Raw genomic sequence first — 23,618 nt, 5'->3', positions numbered from 1 at the left:
CTCCAATTCCTGTCGTTGCCATGGTTTTTTGAACCCAGCTCCAGTGTGGCCAAGGCTTTATCTAATCCTAATGAGGATTAACAGCACTGTGCACAATATTCACTCCTGCACATGATCTCAGAGATGACTACAGGAGCTGATTCACTCTCGTTTTCAGTGGTGGAGGGAAACTTCACTTCACTGTTTCTATTTCCTGATACTATGGGATTTAACACATTGTTAATGATTAAACCAGCGGTTTCTTATCCTTTATGGCTTTTGACCCCCCCTCACAAAAAAAAGCAGTGTCTAGTCGGGGGCCTCTTCAGATGTCTATGAGTTGTAATCAGTTTCAGCAAAGAGATGATTAGCCTCTAATTTAAATAACTCTAAAAAGACATAAAATGATTATCCAGTATTACACAATAAATCAAAGATTGAACTCCCAAACACTGATGCAAATGTGTGTAACAGAGTACAAAAGGGAACCACCACTGTATGTAAAGTAGCAAAAACCAGCTCCACCTACTCACACACTGATGCATCTAAACGCTCGATGTTCAATGCTTCATTTAACTGCTAATACTTCTGCACAATTACTTCTTTTACATGGTGGGACTTGTGGCTTTTTTTTAGAAAAAAAAAAAATGGATTGAATGAACATGAATGACAAGCAGCAGGAGAGTGAGAACAGGTGGTCTTGAATTACTGTCCTTAAACTAAATGCATAGAACAATGGTGCAAAATGTTTTTAAACCCTTTACCAAAGTAGTTGAAAGTAGGACTTTTTCAAATTTGTAACAATTGAATACAATATTTTACAAATTGCTGACATTTGTCGTGCTGGTTGCATTAGGTCGTACTTTATATTGTTGGATGTTTTTATTAGGTGATGCATATTTTATAAGCTTGTTTTGCATAAAAGAAAATCCACAAAGGAACCAGCTCTCGGTTACATTGTTACTGTATTATGTTCCCCTATTATGTTTGAGATGTTCACCTGTACAATGTAATGTGATGCAACACTGCAAACTGAGGCTTGTACCATAGAATTGATGCAATTCTTCTCAATGAATAAAAAAAAAGGTAAATGAAAATTTCTCTCAGCGTTTTTAGTAAGTGGTTTTTATTTTACATCTGTCCTTTGAAAGGGTCAAACAACAAAACCTCACACGACATTTAAACATCTCATTTAGTTTCACTTCAACAAGCCATCTAAACACTGGAATGTTATCAAAATGCAAGTTTTCAACTACAAAAGTTCAACTTCAACAAGTTGTTAGCTGTAAACTCTAAGACCAAGACAGATCAGTTACACTGGACTTCAACGTGTTAAGATTTTCAGATACTGAATGTTATCCCAGCACTGTGCACGCTTTGCGGCTGTCTTTTAAATGGTGAGCTGTGCGGCCTCCTTAACCAAAGGCTTCAAGGCACCAAGGTCTCGCAGGAGAGAGGACACCCCCACACAATACCACAGATCCCCAGTGCGGTCTGAGGGAGCGCTGAAAGACTCAATCTCCACTCCCTCTGTGGCCAGCAGTCCTAAACAAAGAACAATTGAAAAGAGAAAATAAGTGTGAATTTAAAGCAGACAGAAAACTGTTATTTAGTCATTAGTCAGTCATAACTCAGTTCCATCTTTTATTCAAATGTAAGCTTTAAGTCTAAGCTTTGCTGACAGAAACACAGGCTTTATTTTTACAAAAAGATTCCAACAGTGACTCATCAAGTACTTAGACCATTTTCTACCATAATCCTAAAGATCACTTAAATCTCCCCTGTAGTATAAAAAATAAAAATTTGATGGTCCTGAATCACACGCATTTAAGAAACTGCTCCTCTGTCCATTGATGAATGGACATGACTGAAATGTGTGAGGTGTGTGATGCTGGAGGAGCGGAAAGTGAGTCCTGTTTTCTTTTGTGCCTTAGATACCGTGGTGATTTAAGAGTGCCCTTTTTTCATGAAATGGCTCAACAAAACCCTGAAAAATTCTGTAATGGTTTTATTTTAATGTGTGCAAATGAGCTAACTTTGCCTCAACTTTGAGCGTATTACACTGGACTCGTTTTGTCAGTGATTTATGAATTTTGTTGTTGACATGACGGTCTGAGAATCTGATGTGAAAATTATTCAAATTGGTTTTACTATTGTTTGAAAATGCATGCGCAACATCCTGCCTTCATCTGGTTTATATGATTTTCTGGTGTCTTGACACGATAATAAATGCATCAGTCACTTATATAACTTTGAAGAGAAATGCTTAGATACAAGATGTCATTTATGAGAGTGTACCATTATTATCGAATTGATAATTCTGAAATAGTCTATTTAGAAAACTGTTGGTGGTGACATTGGTCCTCAGACTACATTACACACACTTGTACTAGTTTTTCAATGAAAAATGCTGAGAAGGATTCAGCATTTTACAATCTCATTTTGACTCATCTATACATCTGGCATCACCACTTCACTACAGGAATAATACCCCAAAAACAAACAGGTTGTCTTTACAAATCTATCAATAGATACTGGTTGTATCTATTATTACTAATAGTTGATTTGACCCTTTATCAAATCTGGTTTCATGCACCAGCTTAAAGTTTCTCACCGGCCACTGAGGATAGGAGCTGAGGAGTCGCAGAGGCTTTGAAGAACAGCAGATTCCCAGTGAGAGAGACCGGTTGTCTGAACACACTGTCACTCAGCTCCAGCAGGACTGGCACACCACCTTGAACTGAACCACTGGCTTTGTAGCTGCAACCATTGGCCACGATCTCCACCCTACACACACCGTCAGTAGCCCCATCAGCTGCACAGTGGGCCTGGTTTACCTGAAGGTTCAGTTCACATGCATGAAATTATTCTCTAATGACACACGCTCCTTATTGTCGTGTGGCAATTGTCACAATGAGGTGATGTTGTACCATGACTCCAGACTCCTTTGCGAGGCTCAGTGCATTGATGAGGTTCGGACAGCAGTCGGATTCATGATTCATCAGTCCAACCAGTACAGCTGCAGTCATGTAACCAGTGGAGGACTTCATGCAGTCACCTGGTTTGTAGAAAACAGTACATAGTGTTAACTGCCACCACTGAAACTAAGCGAAACATTTCAGAGCAAAAAAGTTTATCATAGGAAAAACAGTGAAGACACAAACAGAAGGAACTACATCTTCACTTTCTACAAAAGCCTACATACATGACATATATAGTGCCTCTTTCACTGTCACACCACTAGAGGGAGAACCCCACTGTTGCAAAATTATCTTCCCAACCCCATTCAGGTCGCTGGTTTAACAAACTGGTTAGACCAGCAGTTCTACCTTGAGTGGTGATTTGGACTTGGCTGAATGGTTTCCTCGAAGTTGTGCATGATTGCAACACAGCTCCAACGGCCTCTCCGAGTTTAATCATTTGGTGAGATTCCTGGGAGAAGGTGCTGGCCAGAACTTGTGCATTTACCTACAAAGGAGAAGACACCAAACCAGAGTGAACTGAATGTGATCAAACAATTTGAGAGCAGATGCTTTAGACCATGCACAATTGAACAGCCTCCTTGTTTTCTTCATGATGGTACATTCTGTCTAGTCTGAGTCCTTTAAAATTCAGAGACGGAATTAAAGATCAGACCCTGTTCCTTGTATGTGGTTGCCCAAGTTATCCATATTAGATTGTTATGATTTGACATGTGTCTGGATATCTTGATTCTTCAAAGCTGGTTTAAAAATTTATCTGGGACTGCTGTCAGAGCAACAAGCCCTGAAGCCCAGACCTGCAAAGTGCAGGTTATTGATAATTGACAATGTTATTTTAGGGTGAACCCAATATATGAACTCATTTGACAGAGAGCTCGCCTTCTGAGAGATACCATGAAAGGAGGTTGATACAATTATGATTTTAGATGAGAACATGGAGGTTATTGAGAAATTGCTGTAAATAGCACAATCTAATTACCTATACTTATATTAGATAAGTCATAAAATATGTTTCATTTTCATAGCAGGCCTATTATTAGTCTCTTGCATGTCCATGGGGGGAGAACTCCACAATCAAGAACCAACATCACTTGTGGTCTGACCCGTGTGGAACTCAAGGACAGGAGTAAAATACAGGAGAATGCATAAAATAAGACTCATCTCCCATGAATCTGTTGCCCCAATGCATGCCGGGAGGGTTCTCAACACACTTACCCCAAGTACCTGCAACCAACTGCAATTTGTTCAACGTTGATGAAGTTATCTTGCACTTTAAATAAAAAGGCAAAAATGAGTAGAGTTGAAACCATGATGAGCATCATGTGCCAGATAACTTCATCAAGGTTCAACAAATCAATGCTCACATTTGAAATACAGGGCCCTGATTTTGAGATTGAAAGTTTATTGACTGCTACTGTATCACATGACCTTAGAAGATCATGTGATAAGATTCCAAGTACTGTTTCTAAGGTAAGGGATGAATTTTCACACATTTAAGCCAACATGAATGAGAAATCCTTTAAAAATGCTCAGAAAAATAAATGGAAATCTTTAATTCCCTGACAACTAGGCAAACTTCCACCTGCTGAGGACGACTGTGATATGAGAGAAAGCCCAATAATCACTACTAATGGAACTTGTGGTAAGATTGGTTTACCGTCTATATACCTAATGTTTTTACCTATTAACATACCCTTAAAAAGGAGGATAAGATCACAATCATCAAATCACATGTTGTAGTATTTGTTTAAAATGAATATATGCCCACCTGTGGAAATACATGACGTTAGGAGAAGGCCCTGGGTAACATCTTCAGGCCACTCACTCACTGACTGTACTGCTGTTTGGTTGTGTTTGTGTGACTCCATTCATGAATGTTTATTAAACTCAAGAAAGACAGCTGACGCCTGAAGATCTTCTTTTTCAATTATTGAACAAGGTAAAACATTTTTGCCACCACAGTATGACACATGCTAATCTCTGCTGAGTCCGATAGACGATGGCACATTTCAGAATACAGACTTGCCTAAATACAGGACTTCACAAGGAAATATGTGTGATTATAACATCAGTGCCTGAATTATGAATTATTTCCTGAAGCATAGTTTGAAGATTTTGTGGATTTTGGTGAGAAAGTATGAAAAAAAAAACAATCATACGCTTGTCCACATTGTCCAGAGACACAGCTCTGAGCCATCGTGAACTTACTCTCGGAGTCTGTTAGGTTGACACTGAAAGCTATTTTGGTGACCCCGATGACCTCATGCCACCATGTTGGAAGTTTATGTGAATCACATGTTCCAAAATATAAATTAACAGGTAAGAGGCAGAGATATCTTTCAGACAGATGAGGAGCAAATTAGATTTGGTAGAGAAAGATAAAGTCTGGCAATTTAGATGGCTACCAGAGCTGAAGTAGTAAATGTATTCGTCCTAGATTTGGTCTTAGACCCCATTCTAAAACAAGTTTTGTGTATGTAAAAAAAAAAAAAAAAAAAAATCATTTCCACCAAACCCAGTACATGTTGCCAATCTATGTAAAGTGAGTCTCAGTGTCACATATGTTACTTAACAGCTGTATTTTTTATTAAGTTCTGTTGTGAAGGTGAAGGGCAGTTTCTTGTCGTAAGGATGACTGCTCAGCCTGAAAAAAACAGTTGCAAAGTGCTCTGTGGCTGTCTTCATCACTGAAAGTTAAGGATTCATTATTTCAGCTGCTTTACCCATTGTAGGAACCAGACATCAGGATGTCCTCAGGCTCTGCTGCACTCACTTTGACCTTTTTTTTTTTTTTTCAAATCTGTTCCTTTCATATGTACACACATAAGTCCCTCAACTTTATAGAAGTGCAATACTAATTGCAGAAGTATCCCTTTAATATGTTTTTTGCAACAACAAAACTCAAGGTCTGAGAAGTCATTTGTTTAAAAAGGTGAGAACATTGAGTAGAACTTACTGCTCCAACTAAATTCTTGCCCTTCACCATGTCCACAATCTGAAGAGCGATGTCCTCCCCACAGCGTGCCTGAGCCTCCCTGGTACTGGCTCCCAGGTGAGGACAGCTGATGACGTTGGGATGGTTCACCAGTGAGCGGTCCTGAGGTGGCTCCTGTAGCCAAGGATAAACACAAAATGATCACTCTTATTAATATTCAAGACTCGATTGTGGTCACAGTTTGATTTGTAAAAACAAACTGCTGTCATTATAGACTGCTGTAGTCAGACTTTTGTGTGACAAGGGGAGGCCTTGCCTCAACAAAGACATCCAGTCCTGCTCCTCCACACTGTCCAGACTCCAAAGCTCTGAGGAGAGCAGCCTCATCAATGATGCCCCCTCGTGCACAGTTCACAACCTTCACTCCTTTCTTGCATTTAGCAAATGTTTCATCATTAAGCAGACCTTGAACACACACAAAAAAACACAACTTAGAAGTTAATTCTACAGCTTGCATGTACATTGTGGGAAAGCCATGTAATCCGCCAACATCTTAGTAATGTGGCTGCCCGGTGGGGAGGGCCTGAGTAAAACTTACCCACAGTAGAGGGCATTAGGGGAGTATGGACAGTAATATAGTCACATTGGGGCCAAAGCTGCTCCAGAGACATCTGCTCCACCCCCCAGCTGGCTGACACCTCAGGTGGAGTAATTGGATCGTAGCCAATAGTCTGTCAAGAAAAAAACATTTATCTCAATATGTTTGTTTCATCTAAATGTTACAGAGCAATTAACATCTGAGAAATGTGAGGACACAGTCTCGTCTTTGCTTGCCTTCATGCCAAATGACTGCATTCTTGAAGCGACCTCTTTTCCTATTCTTCCAAGTCCAACTATTCCAAGCACTTTTCCATACAGCTCTGCACCCATGAACTGCAAAATCAGAAACAAAACAAAGACGCTGAGGTGAGGTAATCCCAAACTGCACAGATCCAAGTGTCGCATCTCATTACTGCCAACCGGATGAACAATGGAGTCGACCATGCAACGGTAAATTTGCTTTGTGTGCCAACTGGAAACAGTCATTCGAACAGCAGACAGACCAAAATCTCTGCTTACCTTTTTGCGATCCCAGTTCCCTTGTTTCATCGACATTGCAGCTTGAGGCACATATCTGAGAACAAACTGACGTATTAATTTCACAGTACTGATGTGCATTCAAAGAATGAGTATGTTGACAACAGCTCATAAAGACATGACTCATCTTGCCTTGAGAGACTCATCAGCAGGGCACATGTCAGCTCTGCAGCGCTGATCGTGTTACCACTTGGTGTGCTGCAGAAAACCGTCTACCGTTACTGCACAGTACGGTATAGTGAAACTGCAATATAAGTCAAATGTATGCAGAGACAAAGACTGGGGACTTACTTCATGACAATGATACCCTTTTTGGTAGCAGCATCAACATCCACATTGTCCACACCGGTCCCAGCTCTCCCAATGATTTTGAGATTAGTGGCAGCGTTGATAACGTCAGCTGTTACCTTGGTTGCAGATCTAACCACAAGGCCATCATAGTCCTAGGAGGGTGAGAAAGGCACTTTGTTGATCTCAGGGTGTTTTATATCAGTGGATAGTCTCATCAAGGCTGGATTAGCAACAATGCAAAGCAGCAAATTACCCTATGATCCCAAATCTTTAGGGATCCCTAAGCACACACATTCACTGTGTGTCCATTATTTTGTGGTGCTTTGTTCAATGCTAAGTTTTTGGTCATTTGCACCACAACAGCACCATATGAACCGGACATGATAAGAGCCTTAAAAACCCATGATGATCACCTCACCTGGGCCCTTACATAACCGCGACATTATCACCATAGTCATAAGTTAAAGAAAATGACTGTGTTTACCGGTAAAATGATCACTCAGAGAAAAAGTTAGAAGCTCATTCAAGTCAACTGCCACGTAGTCAGCATAGAGAGGGATGGATGCGGAGAACGGCCCAACCTCCTGAGAGCGGAGCAACACTGGCAACTCTACTCTCAATGGAGAGTAGCTAAGGTTTGTCTCTATGAGTTTTTTGGTGGAAAAATAGGGTCTGAAAAGTCGGTGAATCTGGCAACAAAGGCGCTAAGTTCGCAGCACTGCTTTTTCGCGCAATGACCAATGAGGAAGCTCCAACACGCTGCCGGTCAACCAATGGTGCAACCTTATCACTATGTCACGCTGCACATCACCTGACCAGTGGTGTAACTTCATCACTCAGTCAGTCAGTCAGTCAGTGAGCAAAAAAACATTCATGTTTTACTGGGCTGGCTGGTGATCCTGCCAAAAAAGAGCCAGTGTGAACATTAACTGGGCAAAAGGCAACAATATATAATTTTCCAATGTATCTGTGAAAGCACCATAAGTGATGCACAGCGAATTGAATTGAGGGTAACTAAAGGAGGGAGCATGCTTAATAAGGGCCTATGTCTTATTTTTGCCCCTGGGTACAAGAGTCAAAGAATGAATGTGGCCCTGAATCTGAATTAGTTTGTATGAGAACAGTCGCATTGCAGCCCACTGTGTCTAATCTGACACGTCTAATTTTCCCAAAGCAAATATTTGCTCCTGTTACTCACACAGAGGCTGATAAAAGCTGCCAGCCTGCTGCATGCGGCAGTGATGGGACAACCGGCAAAGTCGGGGATGAGTTGCATCAGCCTCACAAGGGGCGGAACCAAAGTACAGAAATCACTGAGTACCTTTTCACATGCAGCCCGGGGTGTGCAGATAGCGTGAGCACACGGGGTCAAGTCACAGTGCACACACCCTCCGTCAGAAAAGGGGATAAAATACATAAATACAGGTGCTCTTTGGTTTCTGCCTTTAAAAAAAAAACAACACACTTTCCCAAGACAAGTGCGCCGACACATCACGTGAGCTCGTCAAATGACTGAAGCCAAAGCGACTACACTTTTTTTTTTAAAGTATAAAGACATGATTCAAAAACGTCTGCATGTTGCGTAAGGAGAGAGAGAAAAAAAAAAAAAAGACAACCGGTGCATGTGAAGGCAATTATGCAACACAGCGCACCATCCATGCCTTCTTTACCTTTATCTCTGCCATCAACTCATCCTTTGTCATGTTCTGCTTTTCCGTCACCCGGATGCCATTTTCCTCCAGAATCGTCCTGCAGCGAGGATCCACACTCTCACTGATGAGGACAGTTTGGATGGAGATCGGGGCCATCTTGGAGTTTGTTCGCCTGCTGTTTGGTGGGTAACTTGTGTTGAATGGTGGAGGTGATGGACACGGGGAGTTGCTTTTCCCTCTGCTGGTTTTGAATGGTTATCTCGGATTTGGGCCAGCCCCCCCTTCAGAGTGAACCCGCCTCCCTGCTCTGACGCAGCTGCATCCAGACTGGAGGCCGGGTTGATAGAGCTCACAGGCCTGAAGGAAGTATTCAGTGTTTTATTTTATTTTTTTATTTACTTTAAAACAAAGATGTAAGTATAAGTACTGCATTTGAAATGTCACTCAGGTAAAAGCGCAGCAGTATTATCAGCAACAGTGTAGGCCTACTTTGAATATCAAAAATGAAAGTACTCTTTATGCAGGTCAGTGTTCGAGCTATATTACTATTTACTTTTGTTTTAGTGTATATACAGATTGATTATCATTACTGATGCATTAAGGGTTAGGGTTAGGGTTAGGTTAATCTTGCAGCTGGTTGAGAGAGATGCAGTTTTAATGATGTGATGGGAAATTTAACCCGTAGCTGTGCACATTTCATATCATGTAAGTTTTCACCCCCTTTTCGTTGCACTTTTTTTCTGTTTTTTAAAATATGTGACATAAAAAAGTAACAGTGCATTAAATTTTAATCAGCGTCTTCTTTTTTTTTTTTTGGCTGAAGGGGGTGTATTTACTTCTTTTTGCTTCAAAAATCAACAAAATAACAAAATATGGAATTTGCAGATTGCCAAACATTTAATGTATAATCTTAAAGTAACATGCACCTCCAGCTGTCAAACTAATGTAGTGGAGTAAAAAGTGCAATAATTCCCACTGAAATGTAGTAGACTAGAAGTACCAAGACTCATAAAATGAATACAACTCAAATTCATAATGACGTACAGTACTTTAGTAAAGTCAGGATTAGATAAAGAAGCATACTCTGTAATTAATTTTAGGATAGTTATGAGGGTACTAGACAAAAGTAATATAGTCATACCATAGGACAGATGTGATCACCATAAACTCACACACTATAAATTCATAGGAAGTTACTGAAATGAAATATAACACAGGTCTTTTTGTTCAAATACAGCAGAAATCATTTTAATCCCTTCAAGGAACCACAACCTTGCTTCGTCCATTTAACAGTTGTCAGGTCAGGCGAGTTCGTTTTTTTTTTTTTCAGTCTTAATTCAAGAGACACTGTTCATCGCCTGACTGAATAGGCTGCACATGACATCCTCTTATTTCAGGGTTGGCTCAACATTTCAACATTTCAGTGTCTATCACAGTCAAACCCTTATATCAGGGGCGTTTGACAACAAAGATATGGTCTCAAAACAATGATAATAATGCAGGACCACTTTAAGAACTTTATCATATCGGCTCAGACCACAAAAAAAAAGGAGAATTATATAGGAGAATTCATTTGTTCATCTTTCTCTGATACTTTTTGGCTCGAAGCAATTCTGAAAGTGAAACAGCAAGTCTCTGAAACCGACGCAGCTAAACTGAAATCAGCCATCATTCAATTTATTATTTATACCTGTGGTTTTCCTGCAGTGACGTGTCATGATGTCTGCTGTGCAAAAGGCCTGTGTACCATGGACACAGGAACAAGTCTGTGAAAAAGGACTTGCCACCTTATGATTGTCCATTGTTTTCTACAACATTCAACATTGTGTCTTGTCCTTTGACAATTACCCACTTTTCTTTTTTATCTGAGTTTTCTACACGGTAGACACATTGATACGAAACAGGATGGGAACTCCTCTTTCCCCTCCACTCAAATGTGTTTCACTTTATATTTGACCTTCAGGCAGAATGCTGTATTGGCATAGTATGAACTAGAAAACTGTTTTCACATGTATTTGCTGACTGTGGGGAATTTCTCTGCGCTCACCTCAAATCTGAATTTAAGACATGAATATGATTTTGTAACTTTGTCACTATTAGGTTGGAAACTAATTGTAGTCCTGTAAGACATGTATAGAAATGTGATTTGGAAACTTAAATTCTCCTGTGGAGTAGGAAAATTCATTGTGTCCAGCAAATATATTCTTAAATGAAAAACACTGCCAAACTCATAGATTTTTCAATGACGGAGAAGGAGATCATTAAAAACATGCATTTATTCATTGGAAAAAACATATTGGACACAAATGATTAATCAAAGCAGAATATTTTTACATGCCTTAAAACACATTTTCACGGGATTTTAAAAGCAGCTAGATTGTATTTATAATACAATATTTATAATAAGTTTCAAATTAAAGTAGAATGAACTGCCTGAAATCCAATTATCTCTTAAAACATTTATATTTTCTGTAGGAAGTGTTAGGGTTATATATAGGGTCATATATATATATATATATATATATATATATATATATATATATATATATATATATATATATATAGGCATTGCAACAATATATATATTATATATATATTAACACACAGCGCCACCTGTCGTTACGTAGCGAGGCTTCAGATGATTGGTTCAGCCGTTGCCTGGATACAGCTTAACAAACGCAGAGCTGTGTATGTAGCTTAGCATTAGCTACAGTAAAAGTGTCTTTATCGGCTGCTCTGTTTCATTGTAGTATTTTTCTTTTATTATCATTAATCGTATCAAACACAAATGACATCGGTGGTGCAGCACGGCCGACGGAGAGGGTCCAGTAAAAGTGGTGAGAGCTTTGGGTCATTGAAGTTAGATGACTGTTTGTTTTAGCTGACGGTTTACATGATTACATGACTGCAGGCTGGAGGTTTTGTAATATTAACCAAGGATTGTAAGAGACTCACTATTAAAATGCAAAACTATGTCAGAGTAGCTCGGGAAAAAAACATTTAATTTCATGTCTACAAGCAAACACGTACTGAGTTTTTAAAAGAAAACAACCTTCCTGCACCATCGTGTCATCGGGACATTACTGTTTCTTGTTTGTATTGTCCAGTATTGGTTTGCATTTAGATATATTTCTCATATGCAAGGCAAGGCCATAGCTAGTATTTTGAAATACTGAGTCCAAGTCCTTAGTGCAATCCCATCTCATGATATTTTTTTTTTATTTTTATTTTTTGACTAGCCACCCAAAAATGTTTGTTAAGTTTTCTAGTGGGGAACCAGCATATATTTCATTATATCCCATATCATTCCAGCACCATAATGAATGACTCAATTCAAATCTACTGCTAATTACAGAACATAAACTGCTCCAGTCATTAAAATCCCCAAATTCATATGAACAATACAGAGGACATGACCTCAGTGTGCTCAGTGGTAACTATGGCTCTGCTCATATAAACACAAACCAGCCCGTGTTGGGCACACAGCAACTGTTACACCTTTTGACATGGGGGGAAATAAATATACATTATATAATATTTTAGAAGCGCCTCAACTAACTGGATTGATTCAGTTCCTATACTATACTGTGCGCTGGATGTAATGGTCAATATACAGGAGGTCATCCTGGGGTAATTTCCTTCCTTTTCAATATTGTCTTCAGCGGGGGAAGCCAGCAGGATGATCCAGCCACCTGATCTCCGACAAGTCACAGTCTTAACCAAGGCTGAATGGCTGAGGATTCAAGATGAACTGAACCAGGTTAATAAAGAGAAGGAGAGAAGGAAAGAGGCAGCGAACCGGAGGGAAGCCCTGCACCTGCAATCAAAAGAGGCAGTGAAACTCTGGTCCAATACCATCGATGTATGTTTCCTGTACAGGGCCTTTGTATTGTTTCCAGGTTACAAAAAGCCCAGTATCCTGCAGTAAAACAAAAGCTTAACTCACTTCATGTTTTCATATTTTTCAAAGGGTCAAAGGCAAAAGAAGCTGGAGGCCAAGAAGATTCGGGAGCAGATTGAGGAGGAGAAAAGGAAACTGACTGATATAGAAGAAGCCAAATACCGGGAACAGACGCGTAAAGAAGCCATTGAAAAAGCCAAGACTCAGCTGTATTATCAAACCGACCGAGTCAAAGGATTACATGTTAGTGTAGCTTGAGCATTAGATAGATAGATAAAACACTTTATTAACCCCTTGGGGAAATTCAGAATTACTGTCGTTAGGCTATTTATATGTGGATGTTTTGGGATAATGAATGATCTTTACTACTTCCACAGCGTGCACTCTTGCTGACAGAAGTGTTAAAGGAGAGGGAAGCCCAGATTGAACTGAAGCAAAGAATAAAGAGTGCCTCCAAAGACGTGGACAAAGATTTCATGGCTATGGTACAGAGCAGGGAGAATGAAGCTCTGAGACAGGAGCAGGAGAAAGCACTTCAGAAGAAGCTGGAGAGACAGGTTGTTGCAGAGGACCTGAAAAACCAGTAAGTTTCACATCAGACCAGCTTTGAGCAGGCTGCAGTCGCTTTGTTTTCAGTATTGTTGTTTGTTTACTGTATGGTAAAAACTGCATGAAAATGTGCATTTAACATCCTGGTTTTAGAGTTGAGAGATGGTGCTACAGTAGAGTATGATAGTGCAGCCCCTACTGTTTCTGGTTGTGATGAATACTGAGAACCAGAGAAGACTTGACTCGAGTAAAAATATTTTGTTTCACGTGAGAATATGATCCCTTTTCTTTAGGATCAAGGAAAATGAGCTGGTGAGAGAGAGACAAAAGGCAGAGAACAAGAAGGACGGAGAAGAAATCCAACGCCTTCAAGAACTCTATCATTGGGAGCAAAGAATGGAGGAAGACAGACAAGCAGAGGAGAAGAGAAGCCTTATGCAAGCGAACATGGTGGGGTCGTAACAACATGTCATATGTCATATTTGTATCCTTATTTTCTAGCATATAGGTTTACTGTTGTATACTGTATTTACAGGAACATCTCACCAATAGAGACCTCTTAAGAGCAGCGGATGCACAAAAACAGGAGGCTGAAGAGGAGCAAAGGAAACTTTTCCTCTCTGCCAAACAAAAAATGATGAAGTTGAGGAGAGACAAAGAAACTGAGCTGTTTAGGTAAGACCCAGCACATCATCATCCAGCTTTCTGTAGACCCAGTCATCTGCCTCGACACCTCAAGCGTAACAATGATTAAACTTCTTTTATTCTTCAGAGAGGCCCAGATGCAGAGAGAGAGGATCATGAACAAACTGACAGTCGCAAAGCAGGTGCAAACTGTCAGCGAGGAGCAGAGGATTGCTAAGGCTGTCGCTGAGCAGGATGCAAAGCAGGCACGACAGCACAGGGAGGAGGAGGAGAAGAGGACTGCGATGTTGAGGTCGATCACTGCACACAGAGAATCCATGGTAACACAAGTTCAGATCCTGCAACCAATGGCACTTAAAACAAGTCACGTTAGTATAGCATGAAATCTAGTGGGTTCAGAAAATGTTTCAGTTTCTTTTTTTATGGCTACAGTGAGATCTTCATCTAGCTGCGGCTAACAAACTGTTATCCCACCTGTAACACAAACTCTGTTTCATCAGAGAAAAGAAAAGGAGCAGAGGGACAAAGTAGCGAAACAAGCCACCCAAGAAATGCTTCAGGCCAAGAAAGAGGCTGACAGAATATTTTCTGACAAACAACGAGTGACGGCTCAGAAGATCCGAGAGGGTGGAAGAAAATTACAAGACTTCAATGCCGCACAAATGGTAATGTCACAGCTGTTTCAATCACATCATTACAGACATGGCAGTTATGGCCCTGGTTCTCTGAAGGCATATTTTGACAGTGAACTTCGATTTTTCATACACAGGCTGAAAAAATAGCCAGACATCAGCAGCTGAGAAGAGACGACCATGAGTTTGAGGTGAAGAACACATATTTTGCTGCTGAGGAGAAAAACAAGTTTCAACAGTACTCACAACAAGTCATCAACGCAGCGGCAGAGGCTCAGCGAAACGTGTTTCCACTTTGCAAAGCGGCAAGGGAAGGGATTGGAGGGCTTGGTCCCATTTTTGGTGGAGTAAGGCCCAGTTACCTTGTTCAGGACCGTAGTGGTGCTCAGATGCCCAAATATGTCTCTGGTGTCACCCAGAACATTAAAAAGCTTAATGAAGCTGTAGATATTCAAGAAGCAAAGAGGAGACTTGGGTTTACGTGGTGATATTTCCCTGAATGTTTAATAACATTCTTAAATACTTTGATGAAGGCTGTGTCTGAAATCACTCTCTTATTTACTACTGACAAACACTCAGTAGTTTCCTCTATAGTACATAGGGATTTTTGACACTTGAATTGTCATCATTTTGCATCATCACCTACAGGTGGCGTCTCACAACTCACATGACCTGGTGGCCTCGGTGTTAACGGCACCAACCATGAGCAGAACGTGGCCTGGTACGAGTTCAGCCAGGCTATTGTTCCCGTCTCTCTCTCCTGTCATCTCATGACTCAAGGCATGAAAATGCCCAAATACATAAAAACCACAAATGTCCCAAATCTAAACTACATGCCAATTCTAAGCAAGTTTCATATGCGGTGTCTTCACATAATGTATACTAAATACAGCTGATTTTTGTGTGTGGTGTTAGAGAGAAAGACATTTTGCTTTCCGTTTCTGAAGGTTAATTTAGAGAGATTCCAAAGTCATTGAGTGATGGACGATGTCTTGTATCATTTCCTGTTTGTGTAAAGCAACTAAATGTTGTCTCTCATATATACTCGTATAGTGCACTATATACACTAAACTGTGCTGTGTGGTAAACAGTGAGTGATTTCAGACACAACTTTTAGAGATGTTCTTCAAAGTGTTCATTAGGTTCACAATGTATGTGTTCGCTCTCTGAAGTTTGCAGTCACAATGCTCAACAGTTTATTACTGACACTGCAGCAAAGAAAAACCTCACTTGTGCTCAACATTGATAAAACATTTTGAGAACTTTGTGAGAATTGTTGTTTGAAAGTAATCATACAACAAAGTGTTCTGTGCACGTTTCACATCAGCTGCCCGAACCAGGGAAGAAATTTTTCCAGGCTAAAAATATGGACTCTAGTATACATTGATCCAATTACCACTGCAGTTAACTGTACAGTGTTAAGTTCTTATAATAATGTAATCACTGATTATCACGATAAGTTTGGAGTATAATAATGTTTGGGCCTGCAAAAAAATTGTATTGTTTTGTTTGTGTTATAATTGTAACAGCATTTACAGAATATCAAAACCATTTATTAAAATCCAAATTGAGCATTTTAATTCATTCTACATTGTAGTTGACTTCATCTTAAAACCAACTTCCACAAAACACAATTTATACAAATTGATTTTATGTTTTACTTACAGCATGACAGTGACATTTCTTCTTTCAAAAAAACAAAACAATCCAGAGTTATCTCAAAACAAACAAGATTACAGTAAGGTTGTCAACGTACAAAAAAAGTCACAATGCACATATTTCATCTAACAATGCCAGGGATAAGCATGCAGGCAAGAAATTATGAGTGTTCTCTTCCAGATTGGTTGTTGTAAAAATAATTTGACAAGTAAACATCAGACTTTGCCAAAGTTAGAAGCAGTCCATATCCCCCCAAAAAACAGTGTTAAATAATATGAAAACAAATTTCAGTAGAAAACCTCCTCAGGGGAAAGACTTATAAAGAGAGGATCTGTTGATCTTAAATTTGTTTTTTTCACTTTTTTTATTTTTTAAAACAAAAAGTCTGAAATTGGAGCTATTAAGCCAATATATAATTTACCAAATAATCCAAAAAAAAAAAAAAAAAAAAAAAAAAACAGCCTTCAAACTGATTTCCTCTGGTCATGTATAATTAAAAGAAAACCTGGTACTTTTATACTAACCACTACTGCAGTATTTCTTTTTTAGTCACATATCCTTTTCTTTAATTTGGCTATGCAGCTTCAGCTACCCATTATCAGTGTTGCACAGCTAATGGGGAGCTAATCCACAATCCCCATTCAGAGCCCAAATGCAGTCCAGAGTTCAGCCAAAGCTCATGTGATGCTACAGAGTTTGTAACTGCAGTTAAATGTTTAGTTGTTTTTGTTTACTGCTCTGCTCTACTCCTCTCACTCTTGTTTACTGCTTTACAGCTTTTTCTCCTTTCAACCATGGCTTCCATCTTTTGTAATTTCTTATTGGTGTTATCACAGGTGTGAACTGTTTTAGAAATGACCTTTGACACACTTTGACAGACTTGTGAGCTTTTGCTGAACTGTTAAGTGGGTTTTCTGCACTGAATGAGGAATGCGATTATGTCTCACTCTCAATAGAAAGCTGTTGCTGCATATTACGAGTGTAATGGGTATAAAACATGGACAAACTTCAAAAATCCCAATTAATTCCTTTAGGACACATCACAGACTCAGTCACTGTCAGAGCTGGAGCTAGAGCTCGATTTATTCCTCTTGCCATCGTTTCTGTCTTTGCCTTTTGTACTATCTGGTCTTGGTCTGGCTGGACTTCTCCTTTCTTTGGATTTGGAGGTACTATTAGCTCTTCTTTTGGAATCTGGGCTCTTTTGACTCTTTCTTTTCTCATTTCTGTCACTATCAGAACTACTACTACGTCTTCTCCTTTGGTTGCCAGCTTCTCTGTCTTTGTCTCTTCTATGAGATGATCGATCTTTACTGTGGTCTCTCTTGTTACTCTTACTTCTGGAGCGCCTGCTTCTGTGTGAGTCTCTGGTCTTATTTCTGTCTGGACTTCTTGTTCGACGTTCCTTATCCCTGGACGTTCCTCGCCTCTTATTCTCCCTTTCACTGTTGCTTCGCCTTTCCTGACTCCTGCTACGTTCCCTGCCTCTCTCCCTGTCTTTTTCTCGTTTTTCTTCTTTGTCTTTCGATGCCGAATTTCCACGTCTATCCCTGTTTCTGCTACTTGATCTGTGCCCATCTTTTGTAGTTGTTCTTTCTTTGCTTTTAGACTTTGTCTTAGTTCTCTCACCATTTCGTCCTTTTGTGTCCTCTTTATGCTTTTTGTCAGACTCACTGCGCTTATTTCTATCTTTATTGTGATCAGATTCTGATTCCTTTTCTTTCTTATTAACATTTTGGTCTTTGCTCCTTGAGCGACCTCTCCTCTCATCACTTTTGTGCTTATGTCCCTTATCTCTGCTTTTTGACCTTTTACTCTTTTCTCTGCTTTTACTGCGACTTTGAGATTTATCTCGTTTCTTTGCCTTGTGTTTGCTATGCTTCTCATCCTTTTCTACAGCGTCCTCCTCTTTGCTTTTGGATCTATGTGACCGAGTTTTCTTGTCTTTTTTACCCTCAGCTGTTTTTTCATGCTTTGTGCTGGAGGCCCGTCTCTCTCTTCTTGGAGCTTTGGCAGCCTCATCCTTGGCATCATTCATGTCGCCTCTATTTAAAAAACAAACAAACAAACACACAAAAAAAACATGACAACTGACATCAGGCAATGCATATGCATTCAATAATGCAAAAAATGTTAACTTCCCCAAACAATTGTGATAATATTCATTCAATATTATCACAATTTAATGACAGTCATTAGCTTTGAAAGTCATGATGGCTTTTGCATTGCATCCACATTTTATACCGGAGAACCTGTTGGGTAGCCAACTTTTGCTAAGAATCAGGTTTACTTGTCTTATGGTGGACATTTCATCATTGCTGTGCAGTGAATATGTATGTACTTGTTTGGATTCAAATCAAGCTTGGGTCTTGGTACATGTAAGTTGGGATACCCTTCCTTTAGATGCATACATTTTAAGTTTTTTTAACAGAACCTCACACACGGTCTACTATAGCAGGTAACCAACTCATTTTAAATAAAACAGCCGTCTTGTCTGCTACATACTTGACCCACATTCAATCCATCATCCTTGTCCATCTAATAGGTCTATATATACTGTTCCGGGGAGGGTTTTTTTTTTTTTTCTTATCATATTTAGTTTGGTTTAGTTGGGATGCTTATGTCGTTACACTATGTTCACTAGCTATACATCATTATGTTTATGTCTATTTTTGTTAAATTGGAAAATTAAAACATTTAAAAAATATACAGCTGTCCAAACAGACTTGTGTTTCTTTTGTGTTTAATATCTTTTTTCCCCCCCTTATGTGTGCAAGTACATAACTCTGTACTGGGCTTCACTAGTGTCAAAACACATCTGAGTGCACAACAATGGCAGCAGTAGACCTTTATGATAGAACCCTAATCAGCAGAGTTTTATTGAATTTATTCTAAGTACTAAGTGTAAATGTACAATGCTGTGCAGCAGGGAATTTTACTTATTTACTAATTTTACTTTACTAAGTCTTAGCAGGCAGAACTAAGAGTTAACACATATGAAAGCTCTTTAAATTGTTTGTACAGATTGAATTACTACTGAGTGACAGGTGACTATTAGGTTCATCAGTCCAAAGAGCATATCTGCAAATGATAGTGAGATGTTTCCGTGGTTATATGTTCCCTGTTACACATTCTTTTAAGAAATTGCATACATCTTTTTCCATAGCTGAAACACTTTTACATTAAATACTGCACTTCCCTAAAACATTTGTGCTCATCCATCAAAACACTTTTACAGTCTCAGATTAAAGATACATAACCCACTATTACAAACATCACTACTTGCGCTGCCTTTTTCAAAACTGTCCACAAGGCAGACTGACTAGAAACAGTGTTCACAAACTCTCTGAGAAGTTAATGTCAGGGCATCTTACCTGTCACCCTTAATCCAGCGCTCTCCAGTGACTGCCCTCATCCTCTGTCGCTGCAGCTCCTGACGCCAATGTGGAGGAGTTTCACTGCGCCGAAAACGATCCCTGGACCTTGAACGAGAGCGTGACGGAGTCCGGTACCTCTGTATAAGAGAAATGACAAACCACTCACTTCTGTTCTATACAAGCTGGAAGTAACATTAGTCAAAATAAAACTGCAAATAAAATGTTTGTAAATGGTGAAGTAAAATGTTACATGTCACTGCCATTTGAAAGCAACTATTGAGAGACCAACATATTCCAGTCTCATTGTATTTGCTGTGACAAAATTTTAGCTACAAATAATTGTACCTACCCTTGGACCTCTGCCTTTTATCTTCCTGCCTGATCGTGTCATCACCAGTCTTCTATGATATGCTGATTGAGAATTATATGTATTGCCAGTACTGGGAGGAGAAAAAAAAAGTAATGAAAATTAACTGACGTGACAATTAAGTATGACAAAGACGACAGATCATGTGATGAATGCTTGTCAAGGAGTCTAACCTCTCTCTTGGCCTATCTTCTTTATTTCTATGATCCTTTTCAGCCTCCTCATTTGACTTCTGGATTGCCTGGGGACTTCTCCTCATGAGGAATCTGTTCTCTGGGATGGGTGGTATTTCTTCAGGACGTACAGTAGATGTAACCAACTCCTCTTGTTCTTTCTCTTCAGCACTTTCAGCCTCTGACCTAGCAAAGCATTGCAGCTCATGATAAAGACACTACATACCGTTTACACTGTAGAAAGTGAAAATGTCAAAATAAATTAGGTACCTTTTCTTGTCCTTCTTCTTCTGTTTCTTTTTCAGCTTTTTTGCCTTCTTTTTCCGCTTCTTGGATTCTTTCTCAGATTCTTCAGAATCAGAGGAGGAGTCCGAGGAGCTGTCAGAGTCGCTGGAGCTACTGCTGGAACTGGAGGAGGCTCGCTCCCTCTTTTTTCCATCCTTCTTTGCTGCAAATATGTAAAGAGTGTTAGCAATGTTTGATAGCAATGTTTCATAAAATATAAATATTGTCTGCTTAGTCAATAGCAGAAGAAAATACTGATAATGCTTTGCACAAACAGACAAACCTTTAGATTTAGGAACCAGTTCGCCACAGTTCATAATTTTCACGTCAGCATATGGTCTGCTGTTAGGATCCGTTTTCTGGTTCTCCATGGTTTGAACAACCTCTTGGCCGGAGATCACATGACCAAAAACCACATGGACACTGAGGAAAAAGTGGTGTAGGACTTTAGCTATGAGACATATTGTGTACATTGTGCACTATGGAATCAATTTTTTTTTTAGATGAAATCAAGTAGCAATTACCCATCCAAATGTGGTGAGGGTTTTGTTGTTCTGAAGTGTCACAGCAGGCCATTCAAGAAAGAAAGGCATATCATTATTTGGAAAGGTTGGGGATAACACAAAGAACTAATAATAAACCAAATCAATAAAATAAACACATAAACATAGTGCTTACATGAAAAACTGGGATCCATTTGTATCTTTGCCCCTATTGGCCATCGACAGCAGGTACTCCTTGTTGTGTTTAACAGCAAAGCTTTCATCTGAGGGAAAAGGATAAGATAGTACTGCCATCTTGAAGCCAACGTCGGTTTGGATAACAACTGACAGCTCTGACAGTGGCCTCTTTACCTTCAAAAAAGCCTCCATAGATGGATTCACCTCCTCTTCCATTACCTAAGATGTCACAGAACAAATAAAACATAAGCAACAGCATTGCAGCACGAAAATAGATTTTGGCATTGTTAAGCCCACGTTAATTGCTGGTTATTCAAACAGGTTGTGTATCCTTGCATTTACATTTGTTCTAAACTAAGTGTACCATTCACAACCTTTAACCTTTATTAACCCACCTTCACTGAAGTCTCCTCCTTGAATCATGAAGTCTTTAACAATTCGATGGAACAGACATCCTTTGTAGTGCAGGGGTTTCTGAGTTCCTTTACCAATGCCTTTCTCACCTGGATGAAACAACAGTAATCATCATGATTAAAATGTGCCAAAAATGTCTGCTGCCATATTATTGAGGAGGAAATCCATTATTCACCTGTGCAGAGGCATCTGAAGTTTTCACATGTTTTGGGACAGATATCTGAAAACAACTCCACCACAATTCTGCCAACTGCGAGGAGACAGGTTTAGAATAATTTTATTATATTGAAATTATGGTGAAACACCACACTCAGTTGATAGTGCTTAGGTACACCCAGCTAAAACTAAACTAATACAATACCCCTGCAATAATTCCTGCCCTCACAAGACTTATAATGTTCAGATTTTGTTTAAACAAATTAGAAGGGTGCTGATCTAATTTTACAGCAGCTTTGGAGGCTGTAGTTTGTGGTACTGTACTCTATTGTATTACACTTTGTTCTTAAATAGTTTTTTCATCTCATTCACATCTATAAAGGGTAGACTAAATATTTGAACACACAGCGCCACCAAATACACCCTCCACACCTTTGAATCACACCTCTCCACAACAGTTTCCATTACAACCCTAATGAATTTAGCGTTAATTTGCAAGGCAGCGCCATCGGACTGTTGGTATTATAAATATTTCAAAAGCAGGTAGAAAAGTGAGGTTTGTTTCTTACTGAGCACATTACTGATTCCAACGTCAAAAAAGCACCGAGGGCGCTGAACCTTGATCCCCATGATCACCTCCACTGATTCAACACCTGTAGGTAGGAAACACAGATCAGACAAGAGATAAGGGACAGCAGGATGTAACAGGCGAAACAAGATGCAAATCTTGCACACCTACGGGGTCTGATCACCTGAACGATTTCTTTAAAAACTACTGAAAACCATTAGAAGTGAAAAAAAAAAATAGTGAATGTGTTGATTGAAAATCAATGCTGTTCTGTTCAAGTTACCGACTAAACAAGAGAAACGTTACCGACTCAGCCGGATTATACAACCCATTAGGCGAGCTAATGTTCATTTGTTTTTTTACTCGTAAGATAATGTTTTCTAACTGCCGACTGGTTTAAAGTCTAGTGTCCCCGTTTACACACTCACAATGTGGATTAAATCGTTGCGGTTTCGCACAGCAGTACCTATCTGCTCACCGTTAGGCCTGCTGTTAGCATTAGCAAGCTCAGCTAGCCTCAGCCACATAACATAATAGAGAAACCCCGCTACACAACATGAACCACTTTCAGTGTATTGACCACGTACATGTGTCGCTAAAACACCTATAATGTGACACGCCATTACCTGTAAAAAGGCCAAAGATATTATTCCATAAACCGAGCAGCTCTTAACAAGCGACGAAATTAAGTTTCATTCAGTGAGGAGCTGACTGTTTCCAAAGATGGCGCGGCGGGGACGTCAACGTCTGTCGGGGCTCGTGCGCCAGTCAACGCAGCGGGGAGACGCAGCAGCAGGTCAAAGGGGGATTTCTACCCTGGATTTGATCTGCAAGGCGCAACTTTCCCTCTGCCCGGGGATGATAGCTCAGCTAAGTACCGAGTACCCACGGTCTTTGTTTTTATGTATCAAACAAAATCAAGGAATGTTTCTTTCAAGCTTAGTCAGAAAAAAAAAAAGATATTGATATAAACTGTACATTCTGTTGCAGCTCCAAGATCTGCTGTTCATTTTTATTTTGGTGCTGCCCTTTTTTTTTGCAATAACTCAGTATCTTTATCCACAGCCATATTAAGGAAAATCAAATACCATTATGGAAGCATGTCTCATGTGAGAACAAATATATGGATTCTCAATTGTATATTACTAATCTTATTGACTGGATTTCATAGTCATGATTTCATATTTACAGATTAAAAGCGTCAAACAGAATTGACTCACTTTAGTTTCCCATAAAT

General features: G+C 39.5%; 3 protein-coding genes across 3 annotated transcripts; 1 reads left to right on the top strand and 2 right to left on the bottom strand.

Moving 5' to 3' along the window:
• Nucleotides 1–1,087: 1,087 nt before the first annotated feature.
• Nucleotides 1,088–9,225, bottom strand: phgdh (phosphoglycerate dehydrogenase). The gene is made up of 12 exons (XM_071474267.1): nucleotides 8,994–9,225; nucleotides 7,324–7,475; nucleotides 7,165–7,230; nucleotides 7,015–7,069; nucleotides 6,730–6,828; nucleotides 6,494–6,626; nucleotides 6,212–6,360; nucleotides 5,917–6,069; nucleotides 3,309–3,447; nucleotides 2,910–3,037; nucleotides 2,594–2,816; nucleotides 1,088–1,524 (listed from the first exon to the last, which is right to left on the bottom strand). Exons 1-12 carry the CDS (start codon nucleotides 9,129–9,131, stop codon nucleotides 1,370–1,372), a joined length of 1,590 nt encoding a protein of 529 aa, XP_071330368.1. The 5' UTR covers nucleotides 9,132–9,225; the 3' UTR covers nucleotides 1,088–1,369.
• A 2,401-nt stretch (nucleotides 9,226–11,626) lies between these two features.
• Nucleotides 11,627–15,967, top strand: cfap210 (cilia and flagella associated protein 210). Its single transcript, XM_071474254.1, has 9 exons — nucleotides 11,627–11,812; nucleotides 12,638–12,837; nucleotides 12,946–13,119; nucleotides 13,254–13,459; nucleotides 13,719–13,875; nucleotides 13,961–14,100; nucleotides 14,198–14,390; nucleotides 14,571–14,735; nucleotides 14,840–15,967. Exons 1-9 carry the CDS (start codon nucleotides 11,764–11,766, stop codon nucleotides 15,188–15,190), a joined length of 1,635 nt encoding a protein of 544 aa, XP_071330355.1. The 5' UTR covers nucleotides 11,627–11,763; the 3' UTR covers nucleotides 15,191–15,967.
• A 379-nt stretch (nucleotides 15,968–16,346) lies between these two features.
• Nucleotides 16,347–23,159, bottom strand: ppig (peptidylprolyl isomerase G (cyclophilin G)). Its single transcript, XM_071474242.1, has 13 exons — nucleotides 23,008–23,159; nucleotides 22,383–22,466; nucleotides 21,833–21,907; nucleotides 21,639–21,746; nucleotides 21,418–21,462; nucleotides 21,242–21,329; nucleotides 21,088–21,117; nucleotides 20,847–20,986; nucleotides 20,549–20,726; nucleotides 20,279–20,464; nucleotides 20,088–20,178; nucleotides 19,736–19,875; nucleotides 16,347–18,406 (listed from the first exon to the last, which is right to left on the bottom strand). Exons 2-13 carry the CDS (start codon nucleotides 22,441–22,443, stop codon nucleotides 17,410–17,412), a joined length of 2,139 nt encoding a protein of 712 aa, XP_071330343.1. The 5' UTR covers nucleotides 22,444–22,466; nucleotides 23,008–23,159; the 3' UTR covers nucleotides 16,347–17,409.
• Nucleotides 23,160–23,618: the final 459 nt, after the last annotated feature.

This window comes from Trachinotus anak, unplaced genomic scaffold (assembly GCF_046630095.1).
Source record: "Trachinotus anak isolate AG129_WGS33_773 ecotype Australia unplaced genomic scaffold, CSIRO_AGI_Tana_v1 ptg000001l, whole genome shotgun sequence".
NCBI classification, from domain to species: domain Eukaryota; kingdom Metazoa; phylum Chordata; class Actinopteri; order Carangiformes; family Carangidae; genus Trachinotus; species Trachinotus anak.
This window is presented reverse-complemented; position numbering and strand designations above follow the sequence as displayed.

Coding starts and splice junctions, on each gene's coding strand:
- cfap210 (XM_071474254.1), top strand. CDS start 11,764: ATGACATCGGTGGTGCAGCACGGCCGACGGAGAGGGTCCAGTAAAAGT. Junction 14,391..14,570: donor CTGCACACAGAGAATCCATG/GTAACACAAGTT, acceptor CTGTTTCATCAG/AGAAAAGAAAAGGAGCAGAG. Junction 14,736..14,839: donor ACTTCAATGCCGCACAAATG/GTAATGTCACAG, acceptor TTTCATACACAG/GCTGAAAAAATAGCCAGACA.
- ppig (XM_071474242.1), bottom strand. CDS start 22,443: ATGGGGATCAAGGTTCAGCGCCCTCGGTGCTTTTTTGACGTTGGAATC. Junction 21,118..21,241: donor AATGGATCCCAGTTTTTCAT/GTAAGCACTATG, acceptor GTGACACTTCAG/AACAACAAAACCCTCACCAC. Junction 20,179..20,278: donor GAAGATAGGCCAAGAGAGAG/GTTAGACTCCTT, acceptor TTCTCCTCCCAG/TACTGGCAATACATATAATT.
- phgdh (XM_071474267.1), bottom strand. CDS start 9,131: ATGGCCCCGATCTCCATCCAAACTGTCCTCATCAGTGAGAGTGTGGAT. Junction 6,627..6,729: donor TGCAGTCATTTGGCATGAAG/GCAAGCAAAGAC, acceptor TTTTCTTGACAG/ACTATTGGCTACGATCCAAT. Junction 6,070..6,211: donor GACTGGATGTCTTTGTTGAG/GCAAGGCCTCCC, acceptor CCTTGGCTACAG/GAGCCACCTCAGGACCGCTC.